Genomic DNA, 19914 nt, shown 5'->3' on the forward strand with positions numbered 1-19914 from the left:
CCTCTACTTTTTACTAAATGTTAGCGTGCATCTTTTTTGCTTAACCATATATCTCAAGAGGAAGACTGGAGGAGAACTGATACATTTGAATGGTGGTGCTGGCAAATAACACTGAAAGTGCCATGGATTGCCAAACAGATCTGTCCTGGAAGAAGTACCGCCAGAGTTCTCTTTGGAGGCAAGGATGGCGAGTCTTTGTTTTACATACTTTAGATATAATGTCAGGAATGGCCAGTTCCTAGAGGACATCCTGCTTGGTAAAGTGGAGGGGCAGCACAAAAGAAGAGAGCCCTCCAGGAGATAGAATCAATGGTGGATTCAGTAATGGGCATAAGATGGCAAAGGACCAAGTAGTATTTTGTTCCATTGTGCAGGGTCACGATGGTCCACACCAACTTGATGGCACCTAACAATAGTATCTCATGGATTCTCTGGTGACACAGTCAATGCGCTCAGATGCTTACAGAACATTAGGAGGTTCAAGTCTACCCAGAAGCTCCCTGGAAGGAAAAGCTAATGATTCGCCTGCCCTAAATTAGTCACATGGGGGTCCTGGTGGTGTAGTGGTGACAAGTTAGGCTGCTAATCACAAAGTTAGTAGTTTGAAACCACCAACCTTGCCTCAGGAGAAAGATGGGGCTCTCTATTCCTGTAGAATTAGACTCGGAAACCCATGGGGCGGGGCAGGGGGGAGGGGATGGTGGCGGCGGCAGTTTTCTCCCGTCCTACACGGTTGCTATGAGTTGGAATCACCGCCATGCTGGTGAGTTTTGGAGAAATCAGTCACTGAAAACCCTGTGGAGCGCTGACACATGGTGGGTTTGCCATGAATATGAACCAATCAGCAGCTAATTTAAATATTTCACAGATGGTTTCCAGTCTCTTATAAACACCTTCCTATTCCTTTTATGGCTGGTAGCACTGGTGGCATAGTGCTTACAAGGTGGGCTCCTGAACCAAAGGTTAGTGGTTCGAAACCACCTGTTTCTCTATGAGAGAAAGATGGAGATTTCTATGCCTGTAAAGAGTTAGTCTTGGAAATCCACATGGGCAGTTCTACTAGGTAGTATATAGGGCCACTTTGAGGTAGAATCAAGCCAATGACAGTAAGTTTGGTTGTTGTTGCAGTTAGTGACAGAGTTGATTCTGGCTCATGGTGGCAACTGTGTGCAGAGTGGAATGACTCATGAGGTTTCAGAAGCAGATTGCCAGGCCTGTCTACCAAGGCACTTCTGGGTGGGCTCACACCACCAAATGGTAACCACGTTGCTGTAATTTAGTCAGTCCCCTATTGATGGACATCTAAGTTGCTCATAAAACTTTGCTATATAGACAGTATTACAATGAATATTCCTGTCTTTACTATGGATCTCTAGATAAACTGTTTGCAGATGGAAAGGGGAATATATTTGCAATTGTGTTGTTTCTAGATTTGAGAGTTTTATTAAATTACATTCTTACCAGCAGGTATTAAATGCTCACTTTGGCAAGTGACCTTAATTAAAAAAAATTCCAGTATCAGAGGTGGAAACTAATATTTCACTGTTGTTAACATGCATTTAAAAAATAATTTTATTGGGGGCTCGCACAACTCTTTATCACAATCCATCCATCCATCCATTGTATGTCAAGCATATTTGTACATTTGTTGCCCTCATCATTCTCAAAACATTCTGCTTCCCACTTGAGCCCTTGGTATCAGCTCCTCATTTTCCCCCCTCCATCCCTCCTCCCTCATAAAACCTTGATAATTTATAAATTATTATTTTGTCATAGCTTACACTGTCTGATGTCTCCCTTCACCCATTTTTCTGTTGTCTGTCCCCCAGGGAGGGTTTTTGTAGATCCTTGTAATCAGTTATCCCTTTCTACCTCACCTTCCCTCCACCCACCCAGTATTGTCACTCTCACCACTGGTCCTGAGGGGTCCATCTGTCCTGGATTCCCTGTGTTTCCACTTCCTATCTGTACCAGTGTAGTCTCTGGTCTCGCCAGATTTGTAAGGTAGAATTGGGTCCAAGGCAGTAGGTGGGGAGGAAGCATTTAAGAACTAGAGTAAAGTTGTGTTTCATCGTTGCTACACTGCACTTTGACTGGCTCGTCTCTTCCCCCTCGACCCTTCTGTAAGGGGATATCCAGTTGCCTACAGATGGGCTTTGGGCCCCCAATCTGCACTCCCCCTCATTCACAATGAGATTATTTTTTGTTCTTTGATGCCTGATACCTGATCCTTTCAACAACTCGTTATCACACAGGCTAGTGTGCTTCTTCCATGTGGGCTTTGTTGCTTCTGAGTTAGATGGCCACTTGTTTACTGTCAAGCCTTTAAAACTCAGACACTACATCTTGTGATAGCAGGGCACCATCAGCTTTCTTCACCACATTTGCTTATGCACCTGCTTTGTCTTCAGCTATCATGTTGGGAAGGTGAGCATCATGGAATGCCAATTTAATAGAACAGAGTGTTCTTGCATTGAGGGAGTATTTGAGTGGAGGCCCAATGTCCATCTGCTCCCTTAATACCAAACCACAAATATATGCACTTAGATCTATTTCTCCATCCTCATATATATTGTTTACATATGTACATGCCTTTATTTAGACCTCTAGAAATGCCCTTTGCAACCTAGTTCTCTCCTCTATTTCCTTTTTACTTTCCTCTTGTTCCACTATTATGCTCAGCCTTCATTTGGGTCAGTAGTTTCTCTCGGTTACATTGCCCTTGATCAATCCCTACCAGGCCTTTTACACCCTCCTTGCCACTGATTTTGGATCACTTGTTGTTCCCTTGTCCCTGGGTTGGTTAATACCACGTCCTTCCCCCCCCCCCCCCCCCCGCCTCCCCATCTCCCATGTCCCCCGGGAGCCACTGGTCCCATTGTTTTCTCCTCCAAATTGTTTATCCAGCCTATCTTATCTAGATAGACCTGCAGAGATAATAATATGCACATAAAAACAAGACAGAGCAAAACCAAGCAACAAAAGAAAATAAAACAACAAGCCAATGACAAAAAAAACCAAAGCAAAACACAACAACAAGAAAGAAAAGCTTGTAGTTAGTTCAAAGACTGTTTGTTGGCCTTTAGGAATGTTTTCCGATGAGTCTGATGGGGCACCAAGCCCTGTCCCCAAATCTATGTTTGGTATTCCCTGGGGACTTTGTTCCCCTTGCTGTTCTGTTGCATGCCCTTAGTGTCTTGCCTTGGTGTGGTGGGATCAGATTGGGTGGAATTCCCATACTGGGTCAGTGAGGGATGTTGTGTCTCATAGTGGGGCCGGCCATATGGTCCTCAGGTCCTCTCTGTGGATTGGCTACTCTGAGCGGGAATATTGTCCTCACGGCTTGGTGGGACAGGATGTGCTCCACTCTCTCTTCCTCCCCCTTCATTTAATCCCATGTGCTCTGATCAGACATGTCCTTCTCCCAGTGCTGCAGATTCAGTGCTGTCCTCTGAAATACATTCTTCTGGGGGGAGAGGCAGGTGTACACATAGTTGGGATTGGGCCAGCCCCTCTTCTAGTGCTTTTGTGAGAATTCAGACCCTGAAAGAGTCAGCTTTAAGGTCAAATGCCTTTGGGAACCACATTTGCTATCTCAGCTGTAAAGTAATTTCCAGGGCAGCTACCTCACTGATTACTAGGTGGATAATTCTATTATCTTGGGGACAGAACAGAACCATTAAAGTGGTTTGACACTTTAATAATAGTATTGCACAGTGGTTCAAAGATTAATCTCACCGGCAGGTCCTTTCAGTGTGGTTACTGGGGGTCATGGCAGAAAAGTAAGAATTTGCAATCACTGTTTTTGAAATGGAAGTCTAAGTAGCCAAGTCAGAAAGTTAATAATACAAAGCAATAGCGAGAATGCAGGTGGGGGTGGAGGTGGGGTGAGTTCACTTGTAACCCAGTGAGAGGGCACTTTCAAACTGTCATCATTCACACTGGCTGATGACCACTAATAGCTCCATCCCACCTCCGGTGATAATTACCTATGAGCAGAGGAAAGCCATCCAGCATGCCCACTATAGCTTGGAGTTCACAGGAATTAATAAAGGGTTATTCCCCTTACTAAGCCTAGGCTTTGGCTAATCTCTTTTGCAAACATTGTCTCCTATTTTTTCTGGTAGTCGGCAAACTAAAATTGGGGGACAGGAAAAGGAGTAATTTTAATGGAATGATATTAACACATTAAAGACCGGATTTTTTTTTTACCAACTTACCCAAGTGGCCATGTATTTTTTTGGCTGTTAGTTTTTTGGGTTTTTTTTGCATGTGTTAAGAGAATAATAAAATTTCTCCAAGAACTTTTTGAAGCCCCATTATATGTTCTTAACTCCATTTTCCCATGGACTTGTGAGGCTATCTCAGTCTAATTGCCTCAAAATACATTTAAAAAAACTTTCACATGGATTCACCAAACAAACTCTCTTAGTCTAACATCTATAAAAGTAGTTCTAAACTTCTAATATCATTTGTAGTTCTGGATTGGAACAGAGAAATGCACAGCAGTTGGAAACAGATCCTTCAATTTCCTCCTTCTCTAGCAAAGGAGCGAACCCTGGTGGCGTGGCGGGCATACACTGGACTGCTAACTGCAAGGTCCGATGCCACTGGGTTAAGTGTTGGCGGTCTCAACACTCGGTACTATAAGTTAGGAGGTCCAAATCTACCACCCCCCCCCTCCCGTGGGACAGAATGAAAACTATCTGCTCCTGTAAATATTCATACCTTGGAAATCTATATTGGTTTATTATGAGTTAGAGTCGTCTCTGGTGGATGTAGGTTTCTGTTTTTCTAAATATCCAATTAGATCTAATAAAGAGATTATATATACATACTCTAAGTGACTGTGATGAAATATTTTAAAGCATAGGTGAAAAAAAAAGTCTTACATTATTCAAAGCAAACATGGGCATTATCTCCTTAGATCCACACCTTTACCCAGTAAGAAAGACAGGGCACTAACAGCTGGAAACTAAGTAATAATTAACTTGTCTAGGGGTTATAATAACATTTTTTGATACTACTAGGATAAACCCTGATGAGCCCTGACAGCATTGTGGGTTACACTTTGGGATGCTAACCACTAGGGTCAGCAGTTCGAAGCGACCAGTTGCTCTGTGGGAGAAAGGTGAGGCGCTTTCTATTCTCTTAAAGAGCCAGTCTCAGAACCCCAAAAGGGCAGTTCTACTCCATCCTGTAGGGCCAGTATGAGTCCGAATGACCTTGATGGCAATGTTTGGAGATAAAACCTAGAATTCTTGATCTTTAAATTCTGATCATTTGATACTCAAACCAAAAGTTAAAGTATAAAACATGAATTACAATTTCCTTTGAAAAGATTCATTGGCATGCCATGGAAGCATGATATTCATGAGGAGTCTAGCGCATGTTCCCAAGCCACACGGAGTCTTAGAGAGCTGGTAGCTGTCCTCCCGCTGCAGAGAGGTGCGGTATTCCCGCTAGTGCTAAAACGGAATTTCTAAGCATCATGAGGGCACTTCTGTAACAGTGCAGAGGGTGGCAAGCAGAGGTGTTGCATGAAGTAGCTTGTGAGACTCCACAAATATTTTAAAAGACTAAGATGCCTGGGTGTCTGCAAACAAAATTTGTTAGCTGGAAAGGCAGAATGTATCATTAGCCACCGACTCGATTCATGTGAACATGTTTGTCTGCAGTGTGTGAAATGAATCAAATTCAAATGTCTCTTTTTTGTTGGTGCTTTACTTGTTTATTAGCTTTCCCTCCATGAGAAGGCGGGCTCCAGGCTGTACCTGCTCGGGCTCCCACTCAAAAAAACCAGCTTGCTGTGGATGGACGCGCCTGAGTGTCAGCCCCGACGGGCGCCTGTGCTCAGCGCGCAGGCGCCCCGCACGCTCCTTCTTTAACTGCTCAGTGTTCAGAGTGGGGAGGTGGTGGTGAGCTCCCAGGGTGACAGGGCTGGTGGGATGGGGTGCCGAGGTACCTAGAGCAGCCTTTGGTAAGCTGGCTGGACCCAGAGATGGGCACACACGTGTAGGGGGGAGGGGTCACCATCAGTGCCTGAGAGACAGAAGCCCAGACTGCTCTTGGGGTGAAGGCACTTGGAGAAGGGCCAGGATGGTGGTGGTGGGGTCACAGGGGGGCGGGGCGGTCTGAGCCTTCCCTCTACCAGGCCCCCTCTGGGCTGCTCTCCCCAAAGACGTGCCCACCAGTTGGAAGGGCACAGGTGCCCCATGGGCGGGTTCGGCTGTTCTGGAACCATAGGGTGCCAGGCCGGTGGCCTCAGGGTGGCTGCCCAGGGCGGATCTCAGGCCATCCCGAGGTCAGCTTTGGGCTGCTGGCCGCTGGGGCGGCTGCTTCTGCACCATCTGGGAGAAGGAGCCTCTTCCTGGTGCGATCCTTCCACACCCGCTCTGACTTGGGCTTCCCCTTCGGAATCATCGGACCTCCCCTGCCTCCTGGACGCTGAGGCCTGGGTTACAGGACCTCTTCTTTGCTCGACACTCCCTGGCACCGTCTCCCCAGAAGGGGGTTGGCTTGCGGGGCTCGTGCTGACACCGGGGACCCGGGTAACTGGGGTGTCAGCTCCTGCAGTGGCTGCGAGGACTCCGGACCTGTCGCTTGCTGGCCAGGAGGCGGCTCTGGTAGCCCTGGGTCAGGTTGAAAGTGATGTCGGGGAGACCCCGGGATCATCTCCTCCTTACTCTGGGCCAGCTCCGAGTTGAGTCGGGTCCAGCCTGGTGGCTGACGTCGGGGGGACCCGGACCCGGCTCCTCCTTACTTGGCTTTGGCTTATGGAGAGGAGATTTAGGGCTCGATTCTGATTGTCTTCGGGGTGACTCCATGCTTGGATCTTGCTGACGCTGCGGGGACTCAGGGCCAGGCTCTGGCTGCCTTCGGGGAGACCCCAGGCCTACATTCTGACGGAAACTGGGTGATCCTGGGATTACCTCTGCCTCACGTAGCGGGGATCCCTGGCTCGGCTCGCTGGAAGGACTCCGTGGGGACCCGGGATCCTTTTCCTCTTCGAAATCCACAAAGGCTCTTTGCACCCGCAAAACGGAGGTGGGGCTCTGAGGGGATTCAGGTTTTCTACCTTCCAACCGCTGGCTACGCCTAATTGGCATATCCATGACCCAGACTGAAAGTTTCTAAATTTGAGCCCATGTGCAGCTCCAGCCTTCTCTGGGATTACCAGCGCTTTTCTATCTGTCTCTACTTTTTTTAAGCAAAAGTTAAGAATTAACACAGGAGACACATGAAGCTTGAACATCAAATTTTAATCTTGAACCTTTTATCCCGTCCTCAAATGACTCACATGAAAAGGCAGGATAAAGTGCAAGATTATCATTACCATCTCACTGTTAACAAGCCCTTATCACAAAATCTCCATCTACTGTCTCCAACACCCCCCAAAACCAATAGAAAATCCATACATATATTACCTAAAGATCTATTAACAGATGAAATTTTAACCAATTTTACACCAAAAAACTATTAACAGAGGTACTTCAATCACATAGTTTAAAATATGGAGAAAAGACAGGTAAAAAAATTATCTTAACCTGTAGTAGTCTTTTTATTTTATAAAATACACTAATTTACCAAAATAAAGAATATTATGACACATTGGTGTCAACTTATAAAGATGAAAGCTGGTGCCAGCTTTTGCCTAACTAAAGTTCATTTCACCAACCTTTATATATTACATCACTATCCCAGTAAAGACTTTTTTCTTCTTAAAAAGAATCCCACACACAAGAACATAATGTACAGCATTTTGTAAAAACAACAGAAACAAATGATTTAGGAATGATTTCATTTCAACCACATACTGTATTCTTAAGACCACGAACCCTCTTATACAGGACAAGACGACATTTCGGTGTATGTTTATATTCCCGTCATAAATCTTAGCAGTAAAAAAATGGCAAAGTTTCTTTTTAATGAGAAAACCGTGGCAATGATTTCACTCACCACCAGGCTGTTTTCCCTCCGTTTTTGTCGCCAGGATGACCCAGACCCACGGCTACGTGGCACCACACTGAAAGCAAGCAGAGTCGGCATTTTCAAAGACTAGATTATATAGAGTCTGGCGCAGCTGTCCTGCCACAATTGTAAGGTGTGGGCACATTCACTTGTGCCAAGCCTCTCTGGGCTGCACAACTACAGTCATAGGATCAGTGACCTGGTGCAACTCACCTTTTATGTTTGTCGGCGCTGGGCGGACATAAAAGCCCATTTTCTCTACTGCCTTAGCGAACGGCAACCGATGCCTGAACCCAGAGAGGGTGAGCCATCCCAGAGACTTCTCTGTGCACTGGCTTTGGGGTAGGGAAGACTATACTGGTTGTTTTGTATCTCCTGCTGTCCTGGTCAAGTCTGAGTGTAAACTACCCTCAACAGGAAACCGCAATGAAATATACACACCATGGCCAGTCTACATTACTGGGGGAATCCAGTAACACATGCAAGAAGCAGGGATAGATTCACAATGGATGAACGTAAACTTTTCACAGTGTTTCTCACAGCCTTTGAGGTTGGCATGAAAGCATCACTTAACAAATGTTTCCTTGTGTCGGGGCATGCACACCACTGAGGGTCAAACGGGAAACACCGTTTCATAAGCCATTCTCAGGCAAGCGAGCAAAACACCTCCATCTTCCATTTTCAACCAGTGAACTGAGCTGCTTCCATTAAACTAAATAGATTATCTGGGCATTTATAGTCAAGAGTTGTGCTTTGTGTAGTCATCTCCATCACTTAATTGATTTCCTCCTACAAAAATTAACTACATTAAGGACTAGGATTTATAGGGTGATTCCTGACTAACCAAGAAAGGCAGGGAACCACTAACTTCTCTTCTCTCAAAAGTTTCTGACTCCTCCCCCCGGGATCTTATTGATACTGCTCCACTTCTGTTTTGGTTTCCAAGGAAAATGACATTTCTTGAGGTCAATATACTTCAGAGACAAGTCAAACCAGAGCACTGCACTTCTGCCACAAAGCAGCAGACTAGACCCGTGGGAGTTGGGAGGAAACTCATTCTACCCCAAAAGAACCTCTGGCTCTCAACAGGAGAGAATCCAGATTCTCCTTAGCTAACATTTCATAAATTAATCATTTCTTAAAATCATAATCCAAAGAATTTCTATTACAAGAATTCAAGTTTAGAAAAGTGAATAAATTAGTTAAGCCCTGTAAACCATTGTCCATTCTCTGTATTTTAAAAGGAACAACACAAAGGTATCTCTGTACAGGGAATCAGACATTACAAGGCACACCTTCCACACAGAACTCAAAGGAAGGAGACCCACGCACACGCCGCCTTCACTCTTCGCTGCTGTAATTGCGCTGTGCGGCCCTGGAGTCACGCGCAGATCTTTGCTCATCTCCTGATCGCCTGGAGGTCCACAGATGCGCTGTCCACGAAATGTGTTTGTGCTATTTTGTAGTGTGATGCGACTTTACACCTTCTTGTGGTTAGTTTCCTCAGATGTTTTCCACAAAGCTTCCTGGGAAAAGGCCCGTTTTCCCATTACGTTGCAATGTGCCCTTGAACCAGCCATCCTCTCGTTTTTTATGAACAAACACAATATCTCCTTCCTTAAGTTCAAGTTCCGCTTCACTCTGAGGAGGGTAGGAAACCACCACCCTATGCCTACGAGAGAGAAATGTATCAATGAGGGCTGCTTGAAGTAGCTACACAAGTGATGTAAGCTTAGTCTGTACCAACCTTACACTAAACACCATAGGAAGCTAGCATGAAATTGTTGAGAATGTTTGTACAAAACTCAAAATACACCTACCCTACGTTTAGTAGACACTTGTTATTAACACATGTCCAAACATGGGTGACAGTCTACTACTGATGACCCAGGTTGGTTTGCTGGAGTGACCTTTTACAGCGGGAGCGACTGTTGCCACCTCCCAAGTGTCTGTACCTCAGCCAGACAGAAGGAAAGTCTTGCTTCATTTCCCAAACCATCTGTCTCCTCTCTCTTCTCCAAGAAGTACAGAGCAGATTTCTTTGATTTGGGCAATTGGGAGAAGCCACTGAGTAGGTGGATTCAGTCCTCTCAGAACTGCGCCGCCTCAATGGACTGTGCTCTGCCCCGGCCCGGGGTTAAGAAGTCCATCCACGCTAGGCCTTCTGCATTAGGACTTACATGGATGAAGCAGCAGTCTGCTCTACATGCCCACATTCTCACCCAGAAGGGTTATCTTGGTCTGGGGAGTGGAGGCGAGCAGTGAGGATGGCGTGCTGAGTGCCAGGAGACTCCATCTACATCTGTTTCTCTAGCAGTTCTCAACTCCGATGTGAGTGAAGAACCCCAAAAGCCCTGCTGACCCCCCTCCCCGCCTCATGCTCTTTGGTTGTCCTAGGCAAAAATATGGGGAGCAGCTCTGGAAGCTGGAGGGAGGCGACTTGTTTGATACCCCACCTCCTTTTCCCTTTCTGTGTTTCTAGTGCCATCCCTCTCCACTCCTGTCTTTCTCCTCCCAACTGAGGGGACCAGGGAAAAGATGCACACAGTAGCCAACTTCCAAGATGCTCCCTCTCCTCCCCCAAATCTGTGTACTGGAATTCATCCTCTTAGGCAGTCCTTCTCACAGTACAAAGCTATAACCTGGACAACCAAAAAATATGGTGAAAATGACAGTGTGTGGCTTCCGAGACTTGGCCATAAAAGACAGTGAGGCGTCCATTTTACTCGTCTTAAATCACTTGTGGAGAAAATCAGCTACTTGGTTCTCTCTGGAGACAACACCATGGTGAGACACTATGGACTCTTTACAAAAGCCAGAACTAACTTGCTATCAGTGGTGTGGGAAGCCACCCTGGAAGTGCAAACTGTGGTTTCGCTCAAGGTTTCAGATGACGGCAGCTCAAGCCGACATCTTGCCAGCTACCTCCAGGACTACTACAAACCAGAATGGCCCAGATGACCTGTTCCCAATTCCTCACCTATAAAACCTGTGGGATAACATATGCTTATTGCTTTAACCACTAGGTTTTAAGGCTAATTTGTTATGGAGTAATAGAAGCGAATGAATGTGGATATACAAGTATATCTTTTTTCTGATGCTCACAAGGTTTGCATAAGTAAAAAATGTACCCAAACATTTACCATTCTTACAATCCTCACATGTCTGATTTAGTGACATTAGTCAGGTTCATCACGTTGTTCAACATCACCCTTATCCATTCCCATATTTTTCCATTTATAGTCAATTTTATTTACTTTTGATAAAGTCAAGTTTAAAGTTGATTAATTTATTAAAAAACATTTTATTGGGGCTCTTACAGCTCTATTCACAACCCAAACATATATTCATTTTATCAAACACATCTGTACATATGTTGTTACCATCTTTTTCTTAACATTTTCTTTCTACTTGAGCCCCTCCCTGGCATCAATCAGCTCCTCATTTTCTCCTCTCCCTTGCCCCCCTTGATCATTTATAAATTATTCTCCCCCGCCCCATGCGACTGCTGTCTCATTTCACCCACTTTTCTGTTTATTTATTTTTATAAAATTTTACCGGGGCTCATACAACTCTTATCACAATCCATACATCCATCCACTGTGTCAAGCACATTTGTACATTTGTTGCCATCCTCATTCTCAAACCATTTTCTTTCTACTTGATCTCTCAGTATCAGCTTCTCATTTCCCCCTCCCTCTTCCACCCTCCTCTCATGAACCCTTGATATTTATACATTTTTATTATTTTTTCATGTCCTACACTGACCTTTAAAGTTTATTTTGAATTTCTAGCTTTATTTGATTCTTAGAGTCAGAAAATAAGACATACCCAGACTGCAGGTGAAAAACACCGAAGCTTACAAAGTGATAGGCAGAAAGAACTCAAGAAAAAAAATTACTTCAATATTTTTGAAACTCCTTGGAGTCTAGTTCTTTCAGAACATTACTAGTTTCAACATTCTCCCATTTCATAAACTATAAAATCCACTTAGATTAAGAAGAAGGGAATCAGGAGTCCCAGACAACATGCTATCTTTGCAAAAGCTGAGCGGCTACCCAGATGGTTCCTGTACTTCTTTGGGCCCAGGGACCAAATCATTCTCCCAAGATCTGAAACAAAAGCCCAGCATGGAGGTTGGCTTATCATTCCCAAGAAAGGCTAGGTTAATACAAACACAAGTATTTATAAACCTCCAGGCTGGAAGCTCAATCAAGCATGGAATGAGGGAGGAGGCAAGGCATTGTGGGAGAAGGCCTGATCTGGGGGTCAACATTCTGGAATGTCTGCACTACTGAAAACCTGCAGTTCTCATTAGACAAATACCCATGGCTCTGCTGAATCACAGGAACGCAGGGCTTTGGCCTTTATGGAAAAGATCAACGGTCGGCCTGTCGGGCAGAGGCAGAGGGAGAGATTCTTGCAGCCCCTTCATTACTCTTTCTCCACATTCACCACTGCTGTTAGGAAGCCTCTACATTTAGATCTGCTTTTCTGTAGTTAATTAAAATCAAGAGAGTCTATGACTATCTAGCTTACCAAAAACAAACAACCCCCAACAACACTGCTGTCGAGTCAATTTTGACTCAAAGTCACCGTCCAGCACAGAGTAGAACTGCCCCATGGGTTTTCCAAAATGGTCATCTTTAGGAGAGTAAACAGCCTCACCGTTCCCCTTAGGAAAGGCTGGTGGTTCAAACTGCCCACTATTCAATCAGTAGCCAGACATGTAACCACTAGAGCCCTCCAGACCCTTTTAACATTTAGCTTAGAGTCAACATCTCTAGATAGATCATTGAGTGTGAGCACAGTATCTTAGTTACTGATGGTTTGCAAGACACGAAATAACAGAATTAGAGATGGGCAGTTATTTAATAAAACTAGCAGAAGTCTAGACATGGATTTCTAACCCAACCCTAAATCCTGGAGAAAAAAAAAAAAGGAATAAAAACTATTTCTACTACTCAAAGGGTGTGATTATCCGAAATCAATTTTCTTATTTTTTTATATTTGGCAAATGGAAATGATGAAATTTAAGTTATACTCAGATAAAAACATTAACTTGTCACATTAAAAATAAATAGCTTACTTTTCAACTATATTACTCAAGTGTTATATGCTCAATGCTGAAAACCGAGAAGGCCTGGAAAGCACAAAAGGAAAATTAGGACTGGCTGCCAAGCTCATCACTGGAAGCTTCTGTATTTACTGTCCTAGCTATTTGTTTCTGTTGCAGATAGAGTCTTGCTAAAGAGCTTTCTTTCTATTGTGAACAGTGCCTCAGACCACACTTTTCCAACAGAGCAACTCATGGTGAATGGTTTTTCAAATTTTAACTCATTTAAAAATCGAAACCGTTAAGGAAAGTGAGATCTTTCACCAGAGCAAACATTTTTATTTATTTATGCTTTTTATATAAACTTTGTGTGCTCTAAATAAGACCTCTATGTAAAGTTTCTGTTAATTATGACATTTGATCTTCACTAAGGAAAAAGAACGTGGAGAGGTTTGGGAAGGTCAGCACAGACGTGGGGAGGAGGTTAAGTACAGATACCCAGAGGGCCAGCACTCAGACCACAGCTTAATTTCTGTCCAGTTCATTCTCTCAGCCTGTGTCCATGTCTGCACAGTAAGGCTGTGGTGAGCCCTGGTCAAAGTTATGTGCTGCTCTCACTCTGGTCTCTGGCACGTGGTTAGAACCTGCTACGGTATCTGTCTGTGATTCTGTAGTGATGGATACCTGGAAATGGAGTTGCCATTTTAAAGTCAGTCAGTGTTGTGTAGAATGAGTTGGAGACAGAAGTTCAGCTTACTTCAAATGTTCTATGGACATCAGGCCGAGGCTCATTCACGACAGGACCCAGGGAAGCACATGGCTGGCGAGGTCAGCGTGGAACAGGAATGAGGGCGCTGTGGGAGCCAAGAGCCTGGTACTTCAGGGGGTGTAGGGAGGGACAGTTAGTGGCTGCTACCTCCCCACATGAAGGGATGAAGGCAACAGTCGAAAGAAGGATTTCCTCAGAAGAGACTTGACAAACTTGAGAATGAAGCAGTTGAGGCTTTCTCTGGATAGCTTTAAAAGCAGGACAAATAATTTTCAGCCTGGACTAATCCGAAGCAAACAATCTCAATGAAAATGTTTCCCAGGTTCTTTCCAGTTTGATGCCAAGATGCTACAAAATGCTCAGAGAGCCAGGCTAGAGTTGCCATTTGGGGCAAGTTAAAATGTGAGTCAAGCTTTGCCAGTCTGGGAAAAGTACAGAAGTGAATCAAACCAAACTCAGAGTCAATCTTCTCTCACGAAATGTACTCCCCACAGCTCCCCTCCAGCAGCCTTAGCGGTGAGCAGAACAGAAACTGTACTTGGAACAACTCGCGGTGAATTCGATTCATATTTGCATTTTATAAAACGCACAAAATCTATTTTGTTCCTTGAAACAAAACGAAACAAAAACTCGCACTACTGCTGAGCTAAGAACATAATCTGCCTGCCAAGTTCCCAGTGAGAGCAGATTTTCACTGCGAACTTAGAAACCTCTAGGGGGCTGAGCGGGGAGCGAACCCATGTGCATAATGGAAAGTGTGACAGTCTTGATTGTATGAAGACTACCAGGTGCAGCAGCTAACAGAACTCTTCCAGTCTGCACAGACTTCTACTGCAAACTCATTAGACCAAACACTGGGCACAACTGGCTGATGACCAGCTCAGGCACGGACAGACTTAGCCAAGTAGGGTGTTTACAGATCAACAAACAGATGTCCAGCACAGCGGCAGGGACCCTTCACATCTGCTGCTCCACCCTCAGACTCTCTGACTACACGCATCTTGATGTGAACAGGGCTAGTTTGGACGGTTCTTTCTATGCACACCCTGGGATCTGCCCAGCTGGCCTTCAGAATCTGTCTCCTACCCTCTCCACTTCAGTAGTATTGCCACCATGCTGGCTGGCCACCTTGCTACCTCCACCTGGTCAAATAATCTGTCTAGTCAGGTTCAGATCTCATCCTGACCCCAACTTATTCTGGAATATGAATATTCTTATGTGTCAACTCTATTTCTAGCTCTGCATTGTTCACAAATCATCCCTGACTTTCCAATGCCTCTACAATGGCAACTCCATTTGGAGGTATCCATGTTCCCCAAATGTGGCCTTCATATTCCCCACTTCATCCCCCTCTGCTTATGTCAATCCTTCCACTTAGAATTCCCTTTCATGACATCTAGGCCATCCATACCCAGGAGTCTCTCAAAGCCTGGCTCCACTGCTCCTCTGACTCCATAGCTGGAAACAATCTCTTGCTTGGTGAATGGCCATATACTGCTTGAGGTGTGAAATGATGGAAATCCACCTTACACCTCACCGTACTTACTTTCTAATTTGGAGAAAAGGCTTAATTGACTAGCAAAACTCGCTTCTCCCTTTAATCAAATGGGGGTTTATTTCTATCATACAAGACATTCAAAGTTACATGGTCCAGATAGGTTCATCATCATCAAGGACCCCAGCTCTTGCTCTCTCTTCTCCTTCACTGGTATGTGGTTTTCACCTTCTTGATCACCTCTTGGTTACAAGATAGCTGCTAGACAGCACTCTTCACCAATCCCCTCTCTTTCAACAAACGAGCTGAAGAGGCAGTGTGCTTCATGGACTCATCCCCGTCTCAGTCGGTCGGTCTCTCGTCTGGTCTCTGTGTCTCTCTTGGTGGTTGTCTGGCCTTAACTTGGTTCTTGGTGATAATCATCCAGTAACTAGTTGACTCAAACTTATGGAAACCCGTGTGTGTTAAGAGTAGAACTGTACGTTGGCCATGACTAAGGTTTCAGACTATCAGGCTGTTCTTCCACCTCTGAACGGAAGCCAAATCTTTCATTAGCAGCCAAGTACATTCATCATTTGCATGGGTCCTGGAGAGGGACCTGGAGATTGGTAAGAGGGTGGAACAGAAGAAACAAAGAATCCTATTATATGTTCACTGGCCTCCAATGTCAATTTTCCTAGTTTGGACAACGGTTTCTGGATTCCATTAAAACGGGCATTTGCCATCGTTTCTTAGCAAAACTTAAAAGATATATATATAATATATATTTATAAAATACATATCTTTTCTTATCTTTCTGGTGTCTCCGGTGTTCTCTGTAGTTCACACATTTTCCTTTCTAATCTCCCCTGCCATAGCCAAATCGGACCTCGGGTGTCTCTGAGAGGTACCCTGCCATCGCCTCAACCTGGATGGGGAACCACTTACGCTTTCTGCTAGTTGCCGCAGCAATTTCACGTACAACTAAGGCTTTCACTGCTGACACCACACTAGCTCGCTCTGAAGCCTGCTAGAAGTCCAGGTAAATTATGTCCATTGCTTCACCCAGCGGTTACACTGTCACTGACTCCGAGAAATCAATCATGCTGGTTAAGCCTGACTGCCTTTGTGTAAATCTAACTCTATCCAATTTGTATATTTCCAAGTGTCCTGGCTTAATCGCTGATCAAGGATTATAGGTTCTTTTGCAGTTACTAGATGGGTTTAGTGGTATGTAGTTATCGGTGTAATTCTTAAATTTGAAGATATACACAGATAGAGAACTTGCTGTGTTCCCATAAGCCCTTATCTGTGTTTTTTTAAAAGATCAACAAAAAAAAGGGAAAAAACAAACCCAAACCTTGTCACATGTACTTTCTTCCCTTGCCAGCCCTTATTTCTACTCTTTCCCCTGCAATTTCCTAATTATTGGTTCTCATTCCCTCTAAAACAATCTAAAATATTTATTCTATTATTTCTGCTGTCACCACTGATTCATTTTTCTGCCTCCAGGGTAGAGTGCAGTTTCTTGCTTTTCTCCAGCATCTCCAGCAAACACAAAAGAATCCTTTTGTTCCTCAGAGAATTCTCTCAGCTGACCCAGACCTGTCAACACACTTCAAGGCTCATCCTTCCTTATTATGAGCTTTCTGTCACGTGAGCGCTGCTTCCCACCGACAGAACAGGCTGCCTCGGTCACATTCTTTGGCTTGAGATTTATGGGACAGGGTCATGGTTTGAGAGGAAATTTCATGCGTATTTTCCTGATAGTCAAGCTGAATCCCATCTTTTGGGGACTATCCCAATATTACACACAGGAAACGATTTCCAGAGCATCCAGTAGTGAAATTTCTGCAAGGATACCCCCAGGCTTCTGCACCCTGCCAGGGCAGGGCTTCTTGGTGTTCAGTGTGATGCATAGCAGCCTCAGTAAGACCCTGCAGTGCATTCTGAGTCATACCGATGCCAGACTTCATCTCTCCTTCATTTACAGCACAGAGTACTGTTCACTCTGTGATATGCTTGGAAGCTTTCTGGGAAACAAAATAAAGTCCTTTCCCAGGGAATCATACAATGCTTTCCTACAATATTTGTCTTTACACATTTTCTCAACTGTTATTATAGTCAGGCCACCCTCAGCATCCATGTTAAATGAATGCTATTGCCACCGCTACACAGGGGCAAGAAAGGGCTTGTGGAAAGGTAGGTGGGCAGGCAGGCTATAAGATTTAAGAGTCCACTGAGCGTATGGATCACACAAGCATAATCAGAAGTAGATATTTCCTCTCAAGGATTCTTTCCCACTTGCAGAAATTTGAAGTGTGATATAGAAAACCTTCCGAAGATTCCAGGTGCCCATGCCCATCTGTGCCATCATAAGGCCCCCATTCTCCATCTGTGAGGGGCATCCCATGCCCCTGGCAACAACATCGCCTGTCTGCCTGAGCAATTGCTCCTTCTTGGAAGCCTCGAACAGCCGGGGCCTATGGTTGAAAATTAGCTCCTAGAAGAGGAAGGGCCCGGAATGCCGAAGCCACTGAGGTTGAGATCATCTGGCACTGGAAAAGGATGCATAGTGAGAGAGGCCGGAGTGCCTGGGCCCTGCTTAGGGAGCGCCCGGGCAAAGTGAACCATCACTCAAACAGCGGCACAAATGCCACAAATGCCAGGAAGAGTCCCGCGTTGCCCTCCAGACATGGAAGAAAAGCTGCACACCAGTGCCTGGGAGAGAGAGCCTGAGTGACCAGGATGAAGTCAACGAGAATCTGGGAAAACTCCAGGGACAGAGGCCTTGGCCTAGAAAAGCAGAGTTAAGAAGGCTGAAATAACAATAAAAGATGAGGGGCGTTCGAGACAAAATCTCAGAGCTGTTAGGAAAGCATCACAGATGAGAGGAAAGAGTAATTTTACTTGTAGGGAAGGACACTTCCTAAGTCAGTATCTCACTTCTAAACCTCACTTTATAAGGATTAGAGTTACAAAAACAATCTTTCACGTTGGTATAAATATGTATAAAAACCAAAATAACAAACAAGCAAGCAACCCCATGGCCATCGAGTCCATACTGCCTCACTGTGACCCCAGAGGACAACGTGCCACACAGGATTTCCATGACAGCATCCCTGTGGAAGGGCCTGCCCAGCTTCCTCTCACGGAATCCGCGAATCGTGCTTTAACCACTGTGCCACCAAGGATGCTCATTTCCACACACCATGCACTGTACACATTATTAGAGTAAAAATTCAGTAGCTCTCTCTCATTTTATCCTTTGTCTTTTTAATGTTAAAGGTTACCATCAGTACTGAGAGTGCTGAAGCCGCGGGAGAAATCTGCCAATTAAGAAACTTCTCTGTCTGGTTCCTGAATCAAAAGTGTGGTTATGCTCTCAGAGCCCTGGCTCTCCTCCTGACTCAGGAACCTGGCTTGGTTTCACCCAGAAGGGACTCTAGACTTAGAATATCTTCACAGGGAGGTTGTTCTTTGGGATACAAGCATGGTGTACTTGTATTTAACATACCCAAGTTGCTCTTTTCTATTTCTTATAGTTTTTAGCTAAAGAAGGCACCAAAATTAAATGGTATAAGCAAAGGCCTCTGGTTTCTAGTGGTTTCAGTTTCATACAATTCCATCTGAAATACAGGTCAGGGGAACCTAAGCAAGTTAAAGAATGACATTTTATACTAAGATTCAAATGAACAACATAAAAATTTACCCCCACAGCAATACCATCACAAACTAGAATTTTTGCTTTATTTTTGAAATACAGACAGAGAAGGAATGAAGCTTACAGAAACTGTAAAAATAGATCACACTTAAAATATCTATTCCTATATTTATGTGAAATACGTTCATGACCTTTAGTGCACTTTCTAATTTTTTTTTGCTAGGCAATAAACAGTACTGATGGTAACCTTTACAAGATAAAGCATAAGATGAGGGTGCTACTGTATTTTTATGTAATGTGTCTGTTATACATTAAAAACAAGCCGACACAACCCCTTTGGTGTTCGTTTCCTGTGTTTCCTTTGTGCACTGTGTGTGTGCACACACACTATTTCCATGGGCCCATTACATGTGAAAAATATGGCATTGCTAGTGATGAAATGGAAACAAGAACAACGAAGTAGAAATGAACAAGTTTCCAGTGACTGAAATGTTGCATCTGGTTATGATTCTGGAGTGGTTGTCTGGAAAAAATAAAGGAAAGGGAAGCTGGGGGTCTAACCCAGCCAACACACATGGATGGAGGGATGAAGAATACAAAACAGAGTATGCTGTAGCATGCATATAAAAGAAAGCTGGCGAGTCTTAAAGGCTTGAAGCTAAACAAGCAGCCATCTAGCAGGGAAGCAACAAAGCCCACATGGAAGAAGCACACCAGCCTGTGTGATCACGAGTTGTTGACAGGTCAGGTTATCAGGCATCAGAAGATCCAAAACAACCATTTCAATGAAAACGAGGGGGGTTAGGATGGAGACCCAAAGCCCATCTGTAGACAATTGGACATCCCCTCACAGAAGGGTCCCAAGGAAGGGACGAGCCAGCCAGGGTGCAGTGTAACACAGAGAAACACACAATATTCCTCTAGTTCTTTAATGCTTCCCTCTCCCCCACTATCATGACCCCAGTTCTATCTTACAAATC

The 19914-nt window shown here is 44.5% G+C and overlaps 1 protein-coding gene and 1 pseudogene across 1 annotated transcript in view; both read right to left on the bottom strand.

Annotated features, from left to right (window-relative positions):
* Window positions 1–6264: 6264 nt before the first annotated feature.
* Window positions 6265–7115, bottom strand: LOC142422753 (coiled-coil domain-containing protein 86 pseudogene; annotated as a pseudogene).
* Window positions 7116–7251: 136 nt separating this feature from the next.
* SH3RF1 (SH3 domain containing ring finger 1) overlaps window positions 7252–19914 on the bottom strand; it is a 219333-nt gene continuing 206670 nt past the window's right edge. The window contains exon 12 of the mRNA XM_075564245.1: window positions 7252–9643. Within this exon, the coding sequence (XP_075420360.1) occupies window positions 9475–9643 (169 nt within the window). The 3' untranslated portion in view covers window positions 7252–9474. The remainder of the gene's footprint in view (window positions 9644–19914) is intronic.

The sequence above is a fragment of the Tenrec ecaudatus genome, chromosome 12 (assembly GCF_050624435.1).
Source record: "Tenrec ecaudatus isolate mTenEca1 chromosome 12, mTenEca1.hap1, whole genome shotgun sequence".
Taxonomy (NCBI): domain Eukaryota; kingdom Metazoa; phylum Chordata; class Mammalia; order Afrosoricida; family Tenrecidae; genus Tenrec; species Tenrec ecaudatus.